General features: G+C 37.8%; 2 protein-coding genes across 2 annotated transcripts; both read right to left on the reverse strand.

The window, feature by feature from the left end:
- Positions 1-245: 245 nt before the first annotated feature.
- CBG12272 lies at positions 246-7,473 on the reverse strand (the record flags this gene model as incomplete). Its single annotated transcript, XM_045244537.1, has 9 exons — positions 246-490; positions 2,333-2,600; positions 2,725-2,957; positions 3,614-3,701; positions 3,797-3,987; positions 4,974-5,443; positions 6,123-6,193; positions 6,567-6,682; positions 7,371-7,473. The coding sequence occupies 9 exons, from the start codon at positions 7,471-7,473 to the stop codon at positions 246-248; spliced, it is 1,785 nt and encodes a 594-aa protein (XP_045094813.1).
- A 9,091-nt stretch (positions 7,474-16,564) lies between these two features.
- On the reverse strand, positions 16,565-20,251 carry Cbr-cup-4 (the record flags this gene model as incomplete). Its single annotated transcript, XM_002642641.2, has 7 exons — positions 16,565-16,677; positions 17,117-17,441; positions 17,890-18,101; positions 19,098-19,342; positions 19,389-19,498; positions 19,543-19,733; positions 20,140-20,251. 7 exons carry the CDS (start codon positions 20,249-20,251, stop codon positions 16,565-16,567), a joined length of 1,308 nt encoding a protein of 435 aa, XP_002642687.2.
- Between the last annotated feature and the right edge of the window lie 202 nt (positions 20,252-20,453).

Here is a 20,453-nt window from a genome sequence, read left to right on the forward strand (position 1 = left end):
GTTGAAAAGTTTATTTGGGGATGGGAGGGAAATCATTTTGTACAACAACCCGGATCAATTTGATGATTTCGGCAGGGGGCTGAATTTTTAAAAAGACTGAAAAATTGGGTAGAAAAATAAACTCGTAACGGGAAAAAAGTGGTAAAATTCAAAGAAAAATGAATGACAGTATATAAAATGAGGAATCATGGAATCACAGAAGCACAGGGGGGAAATTTTCAGACAAAAACTCTTAAAGAAATTGCTCATCGCCCATAATCCAGCATAAAATCATCCACCATTCCATCATCCTCATGTTGCTCCGCGAGCCAGAATTGTGCATTTCGTCTGACTCTTCTCGATTGTCGTGCCACCGAAGCACATAATTGAGCTTCGTTCATGTTACACCATCCACAAGAGGCTTGACAGTTCTCAGCCATCCATTGACGACGTCGCGTGCAGAATTGTTGACCGCGCCAGTAGGCGCAGGAGACGTGACGGTCGTGACAACCTGTAAAAATGGAAAAAGGGTGAAATTTGCTACAGTATGATGTAAAATTGTCCAAAATCGGTTCACCAGTTCTCGGGTTACACCTATTTGGAATTACCGTATACCTGTTATAGAAGGATCCATGTACTGTTAAGTTCGAGTTGATTTATCTTGGTTCTTGTGATAGATATCAAAAATGTGTCAACAGATAAAATGTTAATGATATTATGATAAACATTTTATCAATTTACAACTTTTTGGTATCGTTTACAGGAACCGAGATAAACTGGCTTAAAGTGGAGGGCATTTTAAGTTCCTAAAAAGATCAAGGTGGAAAACCAATTTCACTTATTTTCGTCATATGTCCCAGCCTAGTTTGAATATCTGACATTTTTAAATTGACAAAATCATATACATGAAATTTCCTGTATTTTGTTACAAAACCCATCTAAATTGAATTGTTAGTTTTGGTTTTATCAAGGTTTTGAGTTTTGAAGATGCTGTCGCGAATTCAGGTGTCTGAAGAACACCTCTTCACGACTTTTACCCTTTTCTGAATGAATTCTTTTTCCCTTCAGTTTACATATTTTATTCACCAATACCGACGCCGCCCAACAACGATGCTATTTGAATTGCCGCCGACGGACTACTGTACCTGCTGATCTAACTCGGCCTCGCCGCGCACCAAGGAAACGCGCCTGAATTTGGGATTTATTGGACCACCCGGTTTTTTAGACCCTCCCGGATTGTTATAGTTTTTTGCTCCGCCTTGTTTCGATTTCTCCCATTATTATTTTCTAATATTCTGGTGTAATTTTCTTGTCGGCAGAATGAATCCGGCAACGGATTCATTCAGGTTATTCATTCAGGTTATCCTGTCTCAAGGGGCCGTACTAAAGCTATATGCCTGCAAAATAGATGCGGTTTTTGATCTAAATCATTTTGAATGCCTATATCACAAAAAGTAAAAAAGTTATCAAAAATGACTAACTATTAAAATAAAACACAGGAAATTTCCTACATTTTGTCACGAAAATCATAAAAATTGGCTTAGCCGTTTTTGAGTTACAAACGTTTGAAGCTAGAAGAGACACAGACAGCTAGTCACTCTTGTCTTCTGCGTCTCTCTAAACTTTAAAGGTGGGGGACATGAGAAAAATAATGTTCTAGAAATTTCGTTTAAATATGCTCCTCGAGGAGTTGAACTTGTCGAGGCGAGTGTTGAAGGTGCGGCGCCGCTACCGACTGAGCTACGCGTGCAAAGAGAAAGCCGCTGCCCGATTGCATACATAAAGGCGAGGGCGACAGCTGTACGCAGAGTGACATTAATCGTTGTACACCGTTACGGTAGAATGCATACTCTAGCTACAAAAAAACTACGAAAAATCTCCTGTCCCCCCACCTTTAAAGGCTTAATACTCAGGAACCAGTGGACCAAAATGTATGATTTTTGTATCAAGACAAAATACAAAGAATTTCTTAGATTTTGGTACAGAAATCATTGAAATCGGTTATTTGGTTCGCGAGTCACAAGTCGCTGAATTTCAAAGAGACGCAGACAACTAGATCGCACTCGTCGTCTGTGTCTCTCTGAACTTCAAAGGCTTATAACTCGGGAACCATACGACCAAATTTGATTATTTTTGTACCAAAATGTTGGAAATTTTCAGTATATCTTTGATATTTCATTCAATAAGAGTTACCTAATATTTTTAAAGATATGCTCCTTTGAAGAGGCGCAGACTTTTTTGTCTTCTAACAACTTTATCTTGCTAATTAGTGAACCAAATTTTGCGTTCTTAGAATCAAAATGTCAGGTTTTGTTTTGCTTTTATAACTACCCAAAGTTTCTTAAATTCTTACCTCGATTATTATCATTTGACTGGCATAAACCACACGACTTCCTGCAGTAGCGATTCATATAAACTGTATTCGTTCGACATTCGTTTTGTCTGGACCATTGGTTACAGCATGGGTCCTCGTTGTAGCAGTTCTGAAAAAACAGACATCTGGACACACAGACACACAAAAAGAGTCTTACAGATTGTGGAGTAGCAGCTGGTCTTGCTGGCTGTTGTTGGGGTTGAGCTTGAGGCTGTTGCACATTTGCAACGGCTGTAGTTTGAGAGGGCTAAAAATTCAATCATTGATTTTTATACCAACATGTAGGAAATTTCATGTAGATTATTTTATCAGTTGACGACTTCTTGATGCGGTTGCTGGTTTTCGAGATACAAGCGTTTGATCTACCCTACCTTCTGGAATTGTTGTCCTTCTCGACACCATCCGGCGACACACTGCCCCATGTAGCATGCATCCAAACCTTCGAATCCACGACACAAACCTCCTGGCTTCACTTTTGCGACACAGTGTGGATTGCCCCGTGTATCGCAGAACAAGTATTGAGATCCGCAGTTGGCGTTGTTTCGGTTGCATGTTGGGCGGGGTGCGTAGTGGTAGAGATTGTCGGTGTAGGCGTTGGAGAGTCCTAGAGATTTTAGAGTTAAAATGACAAGCGGAACGTGTTATACATTTTGAAATTAAGAATAAAAAAAATTGGTCAACTGGACGCTGAGTTATGGTTTTCTGAGGTTTCAGAGAGAGGCGCAGGCAATAAGAGTGCCTAGCTGTCTGCGTCTCTTTATAACTCTGTGACCAGCAGGCCACCGTTTTCATGTTTATAGTCAAAAATGACGAGCAAAACATTTTCTACATCTTAAGACAAAAATCAAGAACATTGATCAACTTGTTACCAAGTAACGGTAGTTTCAAGTTTGTGGAAGAGAGGCGCAGGCAAGAAGAGTGACTAGCTTCTCTGCGTCTCTTCATAACTCTGGTACCATAATACCGATGTTCTTGAAATTAAGCTCAAAATGATGAGAAAAAGATTTTCAACATTCTGAAACCCAGATCAAAAAAATCGGTCCACTGGGCCCAGAGTTATGCTGGTTTGAAGTTTGAGAGAGACGCAGACAACTAGACTCCTTGCGCCTCTCCTAACTTCAAACAGTCATATCTCCGGGGCCCATGAACCTAATTCTTTGATTTTAGCCTTATAATGTAGGAAATTTCCTCTCAATTATTTTCATATCAAATTTCAATGATTTAGATTCACTCGATTCTTACTAGAGCGCATTTACTCACCATCTCGGTTAATCTTATCCCATGGTCTCATTTGAGCGTAACTGAAGTGCTGTGAGTTGGCGCATGCACCGATGTCTGGTGGGTATTGCTGAAAACCGTGTTTTTAAGGATCAGATTGAAAGTACGCTCTAATGAAAACCGATCTCATTGGAGCGCATTTTCGTCGGACCAGATAAAACTCACATTTTCTCTGGCAAATCGATTCTGATGATTTTGACGCCACATTTCCCAAATAAAGTCCACAAATGTGTGATGGAGGAAAAAAATTGGGTCGTTGGCGGAGGTTGATGGTGGTTTCATGTCTCCGCCCATCCAGAGATGAATGGAGGCGTGAGTGTATTCGAGAGCTCCGAAATAGGGCCGGAATGGGCAACCTGGAAATTTCATAAAGTTGGGTTTAAATACTATTCCATAGATAATTTCATGGAGATCATTTTGTAGTTCACGGTTTTTTTAATAGCTTTAAGGGTTGAGAAGATATCGACGTTTAAAGTTTTTTAGTTGCAAAAAAGTCTGCGTCTCTTCTAACGTTCCTATCTCTGGTGATTCAAACAAACTTTATATGAATGTAATATCAAATGAATCTGTAGAAAAATACCTTAATCTTAATACAAAAATCATTCAATTTGGTTCATTGGTTCCCGAGTTAGAAGCGTTTGAAGTTTAGAGAGATACAGACGAGGAGAGTGACTTGTTGTCTGCGTCTCTTCTAACTTGAAACGCTTGCAACTCAAAAACGGCACAGCCAATTTTTATGATTCTTGCACCAAAATGTAGGGAATATGCTATATTTAATTTTGGTAGTTGTTCATTTTTTGATAGTTTAAATAGTTTTTGAGATATAGAAGTATAAAATTTCCATAAGTCAAAAAGTTTACCTCTCTTCAAACGCCCATAACTCTTGAAATTAAAGTTCGCTTTGTTTTAATGAAATATCAAAATAATTTGTAGAAAATTTCCTTTGTTTTCATACGAAAATCATTCATTTCGGTCAAATGAGTCCCGAGTTATAAGCGTTTGAAGTTTAGAGAAACGCAGACGATGAGAGTGACTAGCTGTCTGCGTCTCAAACGCTTGTAACTCAAACATGGTTCGGCCAATTTTTATGGCCCTTGTGCCAAAATGAAGGAAATTTTCTGTATTTTATTTTGATTGTTACCCTTTTTTTTTTGATAGCTCCAATAGTTTTGAGATATTGCCGTACAAAATTGAATAGCTTCAAAATTGCATTTTCAGAGCTTCAGACCTTGATAAAATCAAAACTAGCAGTCCAAATTTGATAATTTTGGTGTCGAAATGTAGGGAATTTTAACCGAATTATTTTTATAGCACACTTTTGTTTTAAAGAAAAAAAGCTCACCTGTTTGTGGCGCAGTGAACGCCATCACGCTGACCAAATCATTCTGTGCCATCAAATTGTTAATATTCTGCTCAGTGAACATTTTTCCCTCCGTCGCCATTCGTCGAATAATATTCGGACGTCCTTCAAGTGTCCTAAATCCAGCAAACGGTCCGCTAACCAGTTGTCCCGATGCGTCAGTCATTCCCATGAACAATGGTCCGAACATAATCGAATCTCTTGGATCTGGCAAATATGATTCCAGCACACTGTCCCAATAAGGCATCGAAATTCCCGGATCAATCATTCTCAATGCGATTTCCATTCTTTTCATGTATTCTCGGTGCCAGACTAAGAATCCTGGACCCGAGTGTGCTCCGGAGGCGGAGCCCACTTGTCTGTGCATCACTGATAGACGATCGTACTCTCCAGAACGCTTGAGTTGCATGATGGCGTTGTGCCAGCGGACACGCTCGTTGTCGCTCATCATTCTGAAAAAGTAATTGTGAGCTTTTAATGTGAAATTTTATGCTCTATCGATTGGTATAAAAATAAAAGCTGTAGTTATAAATCTAAGCGAGGTACAACGGTTTTTCTAGGACGCACCGCTGAGCTACGCGTTTGCCGCTTTGTCGACTGATAGCGTGGAGTACGGTGAGAAGTATGTTTACTAAATTATACAGCTTCATGTATAATTTTATGCTAGTTCAATTGGTATAAAAATCAAAGTCGCAGCTATAAAACTCATCGAGTTATACTGACTTTTCTGGGACGCGCTGCTGAACTACTCGGCTCAATCTTTGCCGACCTGAAAGCGTGGGGTGCGGTGAAAAATGCATTTTGTTATTAATACTGTCTTATGTGAAATTTTGTGTTCTTTCGAATGGTATAAAAATCAATCGTGTAGCTTTAAAGCTAAGCGAGTTATGAAAACTTTTCTGGAAAGAGATGCTGGAGCTCTCCACAAGTTATGAGCCGAGACTTTGAGCTCAATTATCTCAGTTCTTCGAGAGCTATCAAAAATTTGCAAACTGATAAAATGTTTACCGTTTTATTACCAATCGTTTATCAGTCAACACTTTTGTGATATCTCTCACAAGATATGAGATACGTTAAGTCAAAGAAGAGCGCTCGAAATAGACGAAATTCGGTAGATTGCAAATAACATACCTGTATTCTTTTCTATACGACATCAAATATGGCTGCCCATTTGGAAGAATACATCCGTTTGCCATTCGACCCTAAAAATGTAAAATTTAGGATTACGGTAACCAAAATTTAAGCTTAAAGCAGTCGGAAGCATTAGAGCTTAATCTAAAAGTCCAGCTACCGCGTAGCTCCAACTTCGGTCAAATTTATTTTGGTTTTTTAAAAGATATCAAAGAATTGTTAACTAATAATATGTTTTTAATGATATCACTAACATTTTATCAGTTGGTCACTTTTTGATATCTCATACAGAAACCCAGATAAATTGACTCAAAATGTGCAGCTCAAAAAAATTGAGCGGAGCGCTGTAGGCGCGCCAGAGAGCTGTTGACGCGGCAACCAAACAGGTATGTCAGTACCCGTCAGTACCCTAAATATTCATAAATAAAGAAAAATATCACTCACCCCCATATACGGACAAATGCACGCAATATTCATGCATCCCTGTGCAGATGGAGCAAATCGTGGCGGGTTGGCTGGCGAGAATCCTCCTTGAACTCCTGGAGCACCTGCTTGGAACGCTTGACGCTTTTGATCGCTTTTCTGGCGGCACTATCCCATTCTTGTAGCATATGACATGTTTGTTTCATGTCTGAAAATTCCTTTTTTTGTGGGATTCTCTAGAAGCTACAATTTTTAAATCACTGGCAACCAGGACGCTTCGGTCGGCCTGCCACACAAGGGTTCCTAACTTTGACCCAACTTATCTCGGCTCCTTCAAAAGATTTAATAAGTCTGTCAACTGTTAAAATACAGTTCATAAAAATGTACACACTTCGTTAGTTAACAACTTTTTGATATCTTTCAAAAGAACCAAGTTTATCTTGGTTTCTGTAACAGATATCAAAAAGTGGTCAACTAATAAAATGTTTGTAATTTTATGATAAACATTTCATTAATTTACGCCATTTCAATATCTCTTACAAGGACCAAGATAATTTGGGTCAAAGTTAGAATACCCCCAACTCGCGGGGTCGATCTGCGTCCGTTCACTAGATAACGCATAACTCGGTTCAAAATAGGAAATTTTTTATGAAGTAGAAAATTAAATGTAGATCTTGAAAAGAGCTACAAAATGATATATAATTTGGTTATATTTGAACTCCGAGCTTTGGCCGTATAGCGCCGGCCCGCCTCCTCTATGGCTTCTGGCCAGTGGTCGGCGCTCATAGATAGCTGCCCTTCTATTAGAGGTTTAGATAAAATTACCTGAATCTGGCGCCTGTGAGCAGTTGAAATCCGCATTCACCGAGCTGCTCAGCACGGCCAGTGTGCCAGAAAAGACGAGAAAGGCGCCGAGCCGCCTACCCATTTTTATAGTGGTGTTGGGTCTGGAATTAATTAGTGAGATAATTAGGGGTAATTAAGGAAGATATCGAAAAGATAAATGAAACGATAGATTTGGACTTATCAATGATTAAAAAAGAAGATAAAATCGGAAATTCTTGACCAAACCAAACTACATAGAATGTTCTAGAACTTTTTTTCTCATAAAATCGAATTTCAGAATTTCCTGTAAATTGGTATGTTCTGACCTTAATATATTATATTACACCTTGCCCAAACCCATAAGAAAATTTTTTTCAAGAAATTTTTTTTTCCAAATTTGTTCATATTCTCCTCCTCCCCATCTAACCTCTTGACCATCTTCTTCTTTTAGCTAAAAAACGAGAGAGTGTGTAATTTGAAGAGACACCAGACACATTTCTCATACATTCCATTTCTGATTTTGACCTTCGTCGTTTCGGCCGAAAAAAAACCACCATCTATTTTGTGTTTACTTCACCTCAAAAATAGCTCATTTCTCTGATTCTCTCAATTTCCCATAATATTTCTTTGATTCCATGAAAAGACATGCTAATTGATTCCGAAAGTTTGAAGTGGGCGGGGCCTATTTTTCTATGTTTGGCGAAGAACACAACAACACGAGATTCAAGGAAATGATAAGATCAATTTGAGAGAAAAAAACGGATAGGAAATTTTCGGTGGTTGACGTCAGTTTGATTACCAGCCTAGAAAAACCAACCATACCAGGTTAATTGTGAGTCACACTCAGTAGCAGTAGTGTCTAGTAGACCCTAAAAACCTTGGGAAACCCCTTGGAAGTTGATAACAATGAAGAAAAAAGACTAAAAAAGAGTTTTCGAGTAGCCGGGAGTCGAACCCGGGTGTTGAGATTGGTGGGCAAAAGCGGAAGCCATTGGGCTACGCGCGCCACGAGCGATTAAAGGCGATTGTTCTATAACAAAGAGGAGGTGGGCGCAACTCGAAGGTGGAGGAGGGGAGGTGGGGGCCGCCGCTTGTGGCGCCACTCTGGGAGGCATGGCGCAATGGATAACAGTTCTGACTTTGAAAAAAGGGGTTTTTGGTTCGAACTCGAACGGGTCGAATTTTCTTCTGCTTTTTGTGCAGAGTCTAGGACATCCATTCTTTTTGCCATACATGCTTTATCATCCAACTTTTCAAAAATTTCCCTGTTATTTTCAGGAAACAAGGATATTGTAAAACCTAAAAAAGTGTCATCAAAGTATAAGAAACATAAAAAACCACATTTTACCATCAGAGGGTTCGAACCCCGGACCTCGAGAACCATCTGCAAAACGCTACTCAATAAGCCACGGGAGAACATATTGCCTTAGAAGCGGAAGGTAAAGATAACCTGAAGCCAAGTGGCCACTGATAAGGGGGGACCAAGGAATCAATCTTCAAAAGTCTCCAAATACACTCCAAATACATGACTTTTGTGGGGAAAAAAATTTAAGGAGAGATTCAAGAAAGGAAAAGAAAACAAATAAAATTCAAAGTTCAAGGTTTCTTGGGAATGACCACTAGTTTGTATGTGGCTAGAAGCGAATTTTATGTGTTAAAAAATGCAGAAAATAGAAAATTTTCCCAGAAAAATTGGACCCGAATTATAGACTCAAAATTTTATGGCTTTTTTGGAGTTTCTGTCGAAAATGTGTGGCCACTCTGCGGTCTCGAACCGGTTGGGGAACCGCCCGTTTTTTGGCATAGAGAGACAAAAAACTTTTGTTAGGTATCCCCCCAAAAAGTTCAGTTCAGGCAAATTATCCTCGGTGGCAAACCGGAACTGGATGGATGATGTTCCGGAAGTTTCTATACGAGGAAATGGATAGGTATTTTGTTAGGGGAAGGAAACATCGGAGAATCAAAAGAGGAATCTGTCTAGTGATAACCCCCGGATAACCTTCACCTACTTTTTACTTCCAAAAACATGCAAGAATTGATTTTTGAAGTCTAAAAGATACCCCCAATAACTTTGAAAAGCTTTATCTTAGTTCCGGTAAAAGTTATCAAAAAGTGGTCAACTGATAAAATGTTAAGCATAAAATTTTACACATTTTGTTAGTTAAAAACTTATTGGTATCTTTTACAGGAAGCGAGATATGAGGGCTCAAAATTGTGGCGACGCTCAAGAAGGAGGGCGCAGAGAACCAATTTATCTTTGCTTCCATGAATGATATCAAAAAGTGGCTAACTGATAAAATATTGCTTGTTTTATGATTAATATTTTCTTAACTGACTACATTTTGATATCTTTTACAAGAACTAAAATAATTTGGGCCAAAATTAATGTACCCTACAAAGCCGGCTGAAAGACCTCCCTAACTTTGATCCGCTTTATCTCGGTTCGTGTGAAAGTTATTAAAAAGAAGTAAACTGATGAAATACAGCTTTTTTTATGATGTACATTTTGCCTGTTGACCACTTTTTGATATCTTTTACAGAAAACCAGATAAACTAACTCAAAGTTGATTACTAGGAAGGCCACACTAGAGCGGCCTCTTTTCTGCATTTTATTCAAACCAATTTATCTCATTTTCTGTAAAAATTAACAAAAAATTGTAAACTAATAAAATGTTAAACATAAAGTTGTGAACATTTTGTTAATTGATTACTTTTTGATAACTTGTACAGGAAATGAAATAAATTGGGTCAAAACTAAAGGACCATTCAAGACCAACTGAAAGGCTCCTTAACTTTGAGCCTATTTATCTCAGCTCTTGTGAAAGATATGAATAAGTGACCAACTGATAAAATGTTTTTCAGTTTATGCTTAACACTTTATCAGTTAATTATTTTTTATATCTTTCACTGGAAATGAGATATAAGAGTTTAAGTTAATAGCCGGAAAAAAAAACTTTTTTTTTCCAAATTTCAATTTTCAAAATTTTTTGACCAAAAAATTTTCTAAAAACTAATTAACTAACAATCAAAAAAAAGTGGGTCTGATACTATCTTTGATATAGTGACCTCTGACTCCCCCCCATCATTTTTTGACGGTCATCCCCCCGAGAAAAAAAGTGGGCGGAGCCTATTTGTGTGTAACAATAAGAGGAAACGTTAAATGACCAACTGAATGTCTAGTGCACTTTTAAACATAGATATCGGTTTTTTGTTGATGTCAGCGATTTTGTACTGTCACATGAAAACGGAAGTTTAGGTCTCAAGGGGAAGTGAATTTTTGAAATTTTTGAGTTTCCGCCCGATTTAGGAAAAGAGGGGAGATTCAAAATTCGGAAGTTTGGATATACTAATTTTTGTGAGTTAGATGTTTTCGAACATTTTTTTTGAAATTTTAAAAATTTTTTGAAATTTTGGAATTTCAACAATTCAAAAATTTGGAAAATTCAAAAATTCAAAAATTCAAAAATTCAAAAATTCAAAAGTTCAAAAATTCAAAAGTTCAAAAATTCAAAAGTTCAAAAATTCAAAAATTCAAAAATTCAAAAATTCAAAAATTCAAAAATTCAAAAATTCAAAAATTCAAAAATTCAAAAATTCAAAAATTCAAAAATTCAAAAATTCAAAAAATCAAAAATTCAAAAATTCAAAAATTCAAAAATTCAAAAATTCAAAAATTCAAAAATTCAAAAATTTGGAAAATTCAAAAATTCAAAAGTTCAAAAATTCAAAAATTCAAAAATTCAAAAATTCAAAAAAATCAAAAATTCAAAAATTCAAAAATTCAAAAATTCAAAAAATCAATAATTGAAAAATTTGGAAAATTCAAAAAATTCAAAAATTCAAAAATTCAAAAAAATCAAAAATTCAAAAATTCAAAAATTCAAAAATTCAAAAATTCAAAAAATCAATAATTGAAAAATTTGGAAAATTCAAAAAATTCAAAACTTCAAAAATTTGAAATTCTAAATTTTTAAGTTTTTGGAACCAAACGCTGGAATTTTCAGAGGAATTTATGTCAAAATTCGAAAAGTCAAAACAAGCAAAAACATCTAAAAACTGGGACAGTTCCAGCCAAATATATAGGCTGAAATTGGGCGCAATTTATTTTTTTTTTATATTTTCTCCAAGTGTAACATACTGTATTTGTATTACGATTTTCACATTTTTTGTAACATTCTTCGCCTGTTTTTCAGATTTTTTTCTTCTCTCTTGTTTTTCGAAATGTTTTTCTAAGCTTCTACAGTCAAAAAAAGTAGTAGTAGTAGTTGGTTCGGTTGATTGATAGTACGGGTCCATGTACTTGGTCATTTCTCTTCTTCTTCTTCTTTTTTTTTGATGATACATACTTCTAAATAGAAGGAGACGTGCGGTTTTTACACTATAAAAATGCGGGGTGGCATTGAAAAAAAAAGAAAACATTGCGGCGGTCAAAAGCTGTGTAGACAATATTTTATTTCATTGAAATGGTCACTTGGAACCTTGAAGCCTAGCGGCAGCGTGATTACTTGTCATTACGCTGCAAGCTTTCTTTGAGCGCATCTATCTCGATTTCTGTGAGAGTTATCAAGAAATTGTTAACTAATAAAATGTTTGTCATAATATTACCAATATTTCACTCGTTTACAATTTCTTGATAGCTTTCACAGGAACTGACAAGGGAAGGTTTTTCAGACAACGATTGAGAATTCGCCCAAAATTTGTACAAAGGTACTTTCGAACACGCTGAATCCGAATCCAAAAAAAGTTTTAGCCCGTTCTCAAAAGGAGCCAAAATATGGCCTCGAAAGTGCTTTTAGTACTAAATTTTGGCCAAAAACATGCATTTTTCGAGGTTAAAAATTAGTTTTTCAGGATTTGCTTGAGTGCGAAACTCATTTTTGGACATTTTTCTATCTTCTAAAGTAACTTTTAAACATTTTCAAAAAAAAAATTTTTTTTTGAAAAATTTTGAAAAAAATCACCATGGGGTCCACACTTTGAGAATGATTTTTTGAAAATTTTTTGAAAAGTGCGAAAAAACGTTCCAATTATTCAGAAACGATAAAAATAGCATTCTGACAAATTTTTTTCAGTCCAATGTTGTCTTTGGGCTCAAAAAATCTCCAAAATCTGATTGTTGTTAGAACTTTAACAGTTCCTAATTTCTGAAATATCGCTTGAACTTAACTGAAACCTATAGAAATAAGTTTGAATCTTCTCGGCTGTTGCCCGCAACTTTTGGGCTGGATTAAAGCGGTTTCTGAGCTGTGGCAGGGCGGATGTCGCTTTAGTTTTCTGCAGAAGCCGCCCAGCGACCGCTCAAAAGACGCCAAACCTACGCTCAAGATTCGCGTAACTCACACTAAATCTGACCCTAGGCTCTGAAATGATCTGAAATTTCTGTCCAAATCAATTTCATAAACTTGATTTATTTTGAAAAATCTATGGCTAACAGAAGAAAGAAAAATAATGAATAGAATAACAAAAAAAGAGAAATAAAAAGATTATCTATTAGATTCGCATTGAATCATGATGTGGGTAGAGTAGGCAGTAGTTGTCACTTGGGTGCTCTGAAAAAAAACAAAGATAATTGTATTGATTTTATTGTTGCTTACCAATGAGATCGGTCAGATGAAAGTCGGAACATCATCACAGAAGACACGCTGGTGAGAAGTTGGCACAGAAACCCAACTTCATGTTCTTGTTCAACGCATATTGGCCATCTATCTGCTTTTCGAACACCGCCGATCCCTCAGATGGCATGTACAGAAGCTCATGATAGATGGAACTGATGAGTCGACGAACTATTATAGAACGATCGGGTTCATGTGGACTATGTACTTGCCGTCGGCGCCGTTTAGGCGGTCCGGTTCGCAGACGTATTGGATTGATGAGCCGAATGAGAGTCCTTCTCGTTTGGATCGTTGATCAAGACGAAGCTGGAATTTGGAGTTTAGGTTTCGAAGGATCAAGGGGTTTAAAGAACCAAGGATCTAGGGACCTAGCGATCCTCAGGTTCTTCGAACCAAAAGCTCTTGCGCACGTACCACGCGATCAGATTGCTCTGATTGACACCGTAGTGACGCGTCATATCGTAGTCATATCGTATTCTCGGATATCTCACGGCACAGCGGTGAGCATTGTCGTTCAAGGCGTGAGCTGTTCCATCTTTGATGACACTCAGATGTACTACGATCTACAAGTTTCACAATTTTTCGAATCACATTTCTATGTTTTTACCTTTTTGTGAACTTTGGATTCCAGTATCAATTTCTTTCTGCCCGAATACGTGTTGCCACCTTCCTTCTGAAAATCATCATAAATACGTTCACAAAATTATGTATCTTACGAAGTTGTCTCTTCGACCTGGAATTCGATATTCTGACAAATCCATTCATCTTCTCTTTTTCAGATGTCCTCCATTTAATTTCGAATTCCTTACTTCAAACCAATTTGTGAAAGTCCTATATTCGAAACCAAAATTTTGATACTACCACCTAAAAGGTTTTTCATTTTAGAACAGAAACGACAAAGAAAATTAGATGAATTACACTAAAATAGGAGAAAAAAGAATAAAATTTGATTTCGAAAAGAAATGCTAATGCACGCAATGCGAGGCCCGCGTCACCTTTAACATTCGCCCAAACATCGCCCAAGATTCGCCAAGGTGGTGGTGGTCGGCCCAGCTGCCATAGATCTAGGAGCTTCCGGTTAAAAGCCGCCCAAATAACGCTCTAAAGCCGCATCCACCCCTGTATTCGCCCTAAAGTTGCAGGCCACAACCGAGCTTGTATGTGATCGATTTGACAGTACTCCACCTCAAAAAGAACAAAATTGAGCGACTTTCAGGGACTGAAATTTTCGATTTTAACGATACGAGGATGTAAGAACCGGTCGAAAAGACCATTATCTATTTTTTCCTCAAACTCTCATGCAATCTTTTTTTTTCATTGAAAACTTTTGAAATTAATCAAAAATTGTCATATAGTGCCTAGGGGGGCAAACTTGGAATCAAAAATTAGTTTCAAAAAATGCAAAAAAAGTTTTACCACAGTGGGGGTGGAACCAGCATAGTCAATCCTAATGAGTCACTCTCTTACCACAACACCACACAACCGATATTTTCATCTCACGCGGAATTGGTAGAGGAGGGAAGGGGAAGCCGAAATCTCCAGCGCACTGAAATCGGCCCAAATTTTCAGACAAAGTTTTTCGGCCTGGGAGTGAGAACGGGCTAAAAATTTTTTCGTCATCATATAGAGCATGTCTTAAACTATAAGTATGCTAATTTTGTGCAAATTCTCAACCGTTGTCTAAAAAACCTTCCCTTGTGAGATAATTGAGTTTGAAGTTGGAGGAGAGAAATGTGCAGCTAGAGATAAGCGTTGCCGACCGATGTCTTGGGGTACGGTGAATAGTGAATATAAAAATTAGTACAATCTTATGTAAAATTTTACGTTCTTCCGAATGGTACAAAAATCAAAGCTGTAACTATAAATGTGAGCAAGTTATGATAGATTTTCTGATTCGCGCTGTTAGAACTACGCAGTTGCAGCCTTGTCGACCGATGGCGTGAGGTAGGGTGGGAATTTAGTTTTTGAAAGCAGCATAGTCTTATGTAAAACTTCACGCTTTTTTGAATGGTAAAAAAAATCAATGCAGTGGTTTAAAAACTAAGCGAGTTATGGCTACTTTTCTGGGTCGCACCGCTAGAGCTACCCGGTCACAGCCTGCCGACCGATGGCGATCTGTGGCGTGACTTGGAAAAATAGCCCTAACTTCATTAACATTGTAGTTACAGCTTTGATTTTAGTGCCATTCGAAAGAACGTAAAATTTTACATAAAATTGTATTGTTTAAAATTTCACTTTCAACCGTACCTCACGACATCGGTCGTCAATTCTGCAACCGCATCGCTCTAGCGGTGCGGCACAGAAAAGTTTTATAACTCGCTTAGAATTTTAGCTACAACTTTGATTTTTGTACCATTCGAAAGGACTTAAAAATTTACATAGTTCTGTGTTGTTTTTAAATTTTCCTTTCTATCGTACTCCACGCCATCGGTCGGCAAAGCTGCGACCGCGTAGCTCTATCGGCGCAGCACAGAAACGTTCCATAACTTGTTTGGTTTTTTAGCTATAACGTTGGTTTGTGTACCATTCGAAAGAGCGTAAAATTTTACATAGAACTGCTTTGTTTTTTTCAAACTTTTATCACTAGGTAGAATTTCGAAAAGGGGTTTTTGGCCTCTCAATTCTAGTTCAAATCATCGAGAGGTAAACAATGAGAAATTTTGTGAACAGTTCAAATTTTCTGATCATGAATTACTTCCTTTCCCAATAAGTGTCCATGAAACTGACCTTATAATCATTTCATCAAAAACAAGGAACCAATTCTTGGTTTTTTATTGAAAAAAATATATAAAAATCACAAAACAACCGATCAAATCACCAAAACAAAACGCATCGAACAACAACTGATAGAACTACAAGAACATCATTTGAAGAAAAAATGAAACCAGTTTTTCAAAATTTCCGAAAAATCGCCAAGTCATCATCTGATTTTTAGGTCATTTTTGGGAATGGATCTATTTGTTGAGAGACGCAGAGAAAAGGGAGAAGAATGCTGTTTGTTGTTTTGTTGTGATTCGATTTACGATTTCAAATTAAGCAATTTGAATTTTTTGATAAATTGAACCGTGAGAAACTGGGGAATAGTTGAAATTTGAGAGAAAAAATTTGAAAAGAAAAATAAAAATAATTGTCTTGGACGTTAAACAAAAAGCAATAGAAGATTGGACTAGGTGGGGTTCGAACCAGAAACCCCTTTTTCCAAAGTCAGAACTGTCATCCATTGCGCCACAGGTCGCATAATGAGGATCAATTGGTGTCACACTAATACTCATCCAGTGGCACCCACCACCTCTTTCTTATAACAACCGCCTCTCCTTTCATATCTGAGCACATAGTCTAGCGGCTTCAGCTTTTGCCTACCAATCTCGCATCCTGGGTTCGACTCCGACTCACGCCATCGTATTTTTTCTTATTTTTAAAGTCACATACAGTGCCTTTAAAGTGTTTTTAAGATGTTTTTTGTATGAATATTGGGAAAACATTTGTTTCGAAAGTTTTATTGCAATAAAATTGAAATTAACAAATAGAAATTGAAAGCAGAAATAAGAATAAAACACATAGGAATTTAGGTGACAAAATTACTCAAATTCTCACAACAAGATACAAAATGAACATGATGACGAAATAGACAAACATGGCTAGGCCAGCCAATGGGCGTGCGGTTCTCGTCCATTCTGTCCAATTCGTGTCACAAGCTGAAAAATATCAGTTTAAAAAGTTTTTGAGGGAAAAGTGGTACTGTCCGTGCCTTTAAAAATAATAAAAAAGAAAATGGCCGAGGGTGGGAGTCGAACCCAGGTGTTGAGATTGATGGGCAAAAGTGCAAACCACTCGGCTACGAGTGCCCACAAGGAAATCAAGACATTTGTAGTATAAGAAAGAGGTGGTGGGCGTCACTCGATGGAGCGGAGAGGTGGCGGTGTGCCGCCGTTGTGGGAGACATGGCGTAGTGGATAACAGCTTTGACTTTAGAAAAAGGGTTTCTGGTTCGACTCCCACCTGGTCGAATTTTCTTTTGCTTTTTGTTTAGAGTCTAGGACAGTCGTTTTTCTTTCCCTAGAAGCTCTATAATATATTTTTTCAGAATTTCCGCTTTTATACTCGAAAATTTCAAATCTAAAATCTAAAACCTACCGTAATCCACAACCATACCCTCTTCCTTCCAAGAAGCGGGTACATAATCCTTGACAGCGTAGATTTTTCGGATGGGAAGAGGCACTGGAACTTTTGTGGAACAAAGAGCACAAAGGACACCATGAAAAACGGCAGAGACGATGTTACTGATAAGAAGAATATGGAATAAAGTAATAGAGGAGGGTCGTTTGGATAGATATAAGGGAATTTTGATAGTGATATCTTGGAGGAACATGAACTCGAGATAAATGGCCATTAGGTTGATAACGAAGGCCAGGGATACGGTTGGAGCAAAAAATGAGACTTGGATGAACATTGTGCATACCTGGAACATGGGAATTTAGTGTGAAAATTTATGGGCTACATTTCTGCAGTTGACAACTTTTTTATAGCTTTGTTGGTTCTTGAGATGCGCGCCTTTAAAAAAGAAAGGGGCGCTTGTACCACCTCTGGAGGCGTGCAAATTCAAAGACGCATAACTCAATAGCTAAAACAGCTAGCTTACATTTTTCAACTAACAAAATACAGCTCGTAAAATTTAACTCATTTTAATAGTTTACAACGTTTTTTTAGCTTTGCTGGTTTTTGAGATATGCTCCTTTAAAGAAAGAAGGGGCGCTTGCACCACCTCTAGAACCGCACACATTTTAATGGTGTATAACTCAAAAACCAAAATAGCTAGCTAAAAAGTGCAAACTAACACAATATGCGACATTTTATGGACCACAGTTTTGTAGTTAACACTTTTTTGATATCTCCTCTAAAAAACTCACCAAAGTCGGTGCAACAATTGTGGACCAAAAATAAGGACTATGCCTTACGAAATCCACGTTCACCGCGAGCATCGACCAGGTATTGCCCAACTCAAAACCAGTAACTGGTGCGGTTTTTGACACATTCCCACTACCGTAATAAAATTGGGAAGCGGAGACGTTGAGAATTTTGAAATCCGAAATGATTCGCTTCATTTTTTGTTCTTCCCATCCTGCAACGAAAATAAGTCATAACTCGCTTAGTATTGAAGATAGAGTTTTGATTTTAGTACCATTCAAAAGTACGTAAAATTTTACATATGATAGTAATGTTGAAATTTCCAATGTCTACCGTATATCACGCCAACGGTCGGCAAGTATGCAACCGCGTAGCTCGCGCACGTAGACTCGGAAAGGTTGTCGTAACTTACTTACTACTTACTATTTATTGTTAGATTTATAGCTACAAATTTCATTTGTTTACCAACGAAAAATTTTAATAGGACTGTATTATTTGAATATTTCAGGATCTACCGTACCCCACGCCATTGGTAGGCTGCGATCGTGTAGCGGAGGAATTCGATATAGAAAAATTGCTATAACTCGTTTAGATATAAAGTTAAAAAGTTAGTTTTTGTATCATTTAAAAGAGCGTAAAATTTTACATAATACTGTATTTTTACAAATTTCACTTTCTACCGTATCCCACTTCATCGGTCGGCAAGGCTGCAACAGCGTAGCGCGCACAAGTCGGCAGGAGTGCGACGCAGAATAATTGCTATAACTCGTTTCGATTTAAAGTTACAAGATTAATTTTTGTATCATTTAGAAGAGCGTAAAGTTTTACGCAAGACTGTATTTTTTACAAATTTCGTATTTCACCGTACCCCACGCCATCGGTCGACCAGACTTCAACTGTGTGGCTCTAGCGGCGCTACTTCTGAAAGTTGTCATAACTCGATTAGATTCAAAGCTCAAGTTATGTTCTTTGTATCATTCGGAAGATCGTAAAATTTTAAATCGGAAAATATTGTTTGAAAATTTCACTGTCTACGGTACCCCAACGTCATCGGTCGGCAAGGTTGCAACCGCGTAGGGCGAGCTTAGGTAGGAGTGCGACTCAGAACATTTGTCATAACTCGCTTAGTTTTAAAGTTACAACAATGATTTTTATACCATTCGAAAGCCCACAAAATTTAACATCTTATCCAATAAATCAGGTAACTCACCAAAACTCAACGTTGGCGGAATATTATACAAATTCTGAAGTTGCACTTCGGCCATCGTATCAGTCGCGAATAGGTTCACCGAACACTTATTCTGATCATATGGGAAGTCTCCGAAATCAAACATACAACCGACTTTTATGGAGAATGTTGGGTACATTTCCACTTTTGCTCGGTCCTTTTCAACCATCTGAATGATTACATGAGCGCTGGTTGAGAAGTCGAATGCGGACGCGAGACCGGAGGCACTGGAAAAGTTAGAATTTGATGTGCAGGGTCCCTGGGTTACTGTACCTATTGGAAACGCGAATTTTCGGCTGCCAAACTTGCCACTTTTTGACGCGAGCGTAGTGTATTCCAGCGAAATCTTTTGGATCCCAAACTAGGTACTCATCGTACCAGCGCTGAAATTTTTAAGGAAATTTCTGGATGCTTTCTTTTCTCATACCATATAAATATGTCCATGTAGCGTCATTGTTTGCTCTTTCTGATTAATTGAGACATGAATGACATGCCAGTGAACATCAACCACGGTTGGAACGGATGCATTCTTCACCGGACGCTTTTTGATGTCGTACCCGCGGAAAATGCGTTTTTCCAAGTCAGACTGATGAGCGGAATAGGTGCGGTTAAAGAATGCTGAAAAAATACCAATTTTTCGAGCGAATTTTTTGAAAAATCGGGTTTCTAGACCTTCAAGGGAAAGAAAAATTGTTGTTCTAGATGCTAAACAGAAATCCAAAAAAAACTGGACTAGTTGGGAGTCGAACCAGAAACCCTTTTTTCCAAAGTCAGAACTGTTATCCATTGTGCCACGTCCCCATCTCTCGCACAATAGCACCACAAGGGGCGCCACACCGGCACCCCTGAATGGCCCCCACCACCCCTTTCTTATACAACACCCGCCTCTGCTCCCTCATGGGCGCCTGAAGCTTATTGGGTTACGCTTTTGACTACCAATCTCGCATCCCGGGTTCGACTCCCAACCTCACAATATTCTTTTTCATTCTTTTTAAAGGCACATACAGTACCCCAAAACACTTACTTTCCGCATCTCCCTCCTCGGAATCGATTCCCTGCTGCTGAGCATTCACATCTCTCTTCAGAATTGCTAGGTAGAATACAAAAATTACAGTAAAAATTAATAATAGTCGCATTGCTCAGTTTAGAATTTTTAATAATTTTTTGAGAACGGAAAATTGAATAACTGGAAAAATTTGGGGGTGGTGGAGCGGGGGTGGAGCGAAAATGTTTATGATTTGCAGGCGTAATTGTTTAATTTTTAACGGGGATTCTGGAAATTTGATACGGTATCAGGTAACAATTGATTGTATAAACAAGGAAGCATAGTATCATACT

Source organism: Caenorhabditis briggsae, assembly GCF_000004555.2.
Source record: "Caenorhabditis briggsae complete genome, chrIII, whole genome shotgun sequence".
Classification (NCBI taxonomy): Eukaryota; Metazoa; Nematoda; class Chromadorea; order Rhabditida; family Rhabditidae; genus Caenorhabditis; species Caenorhabditis briggsae.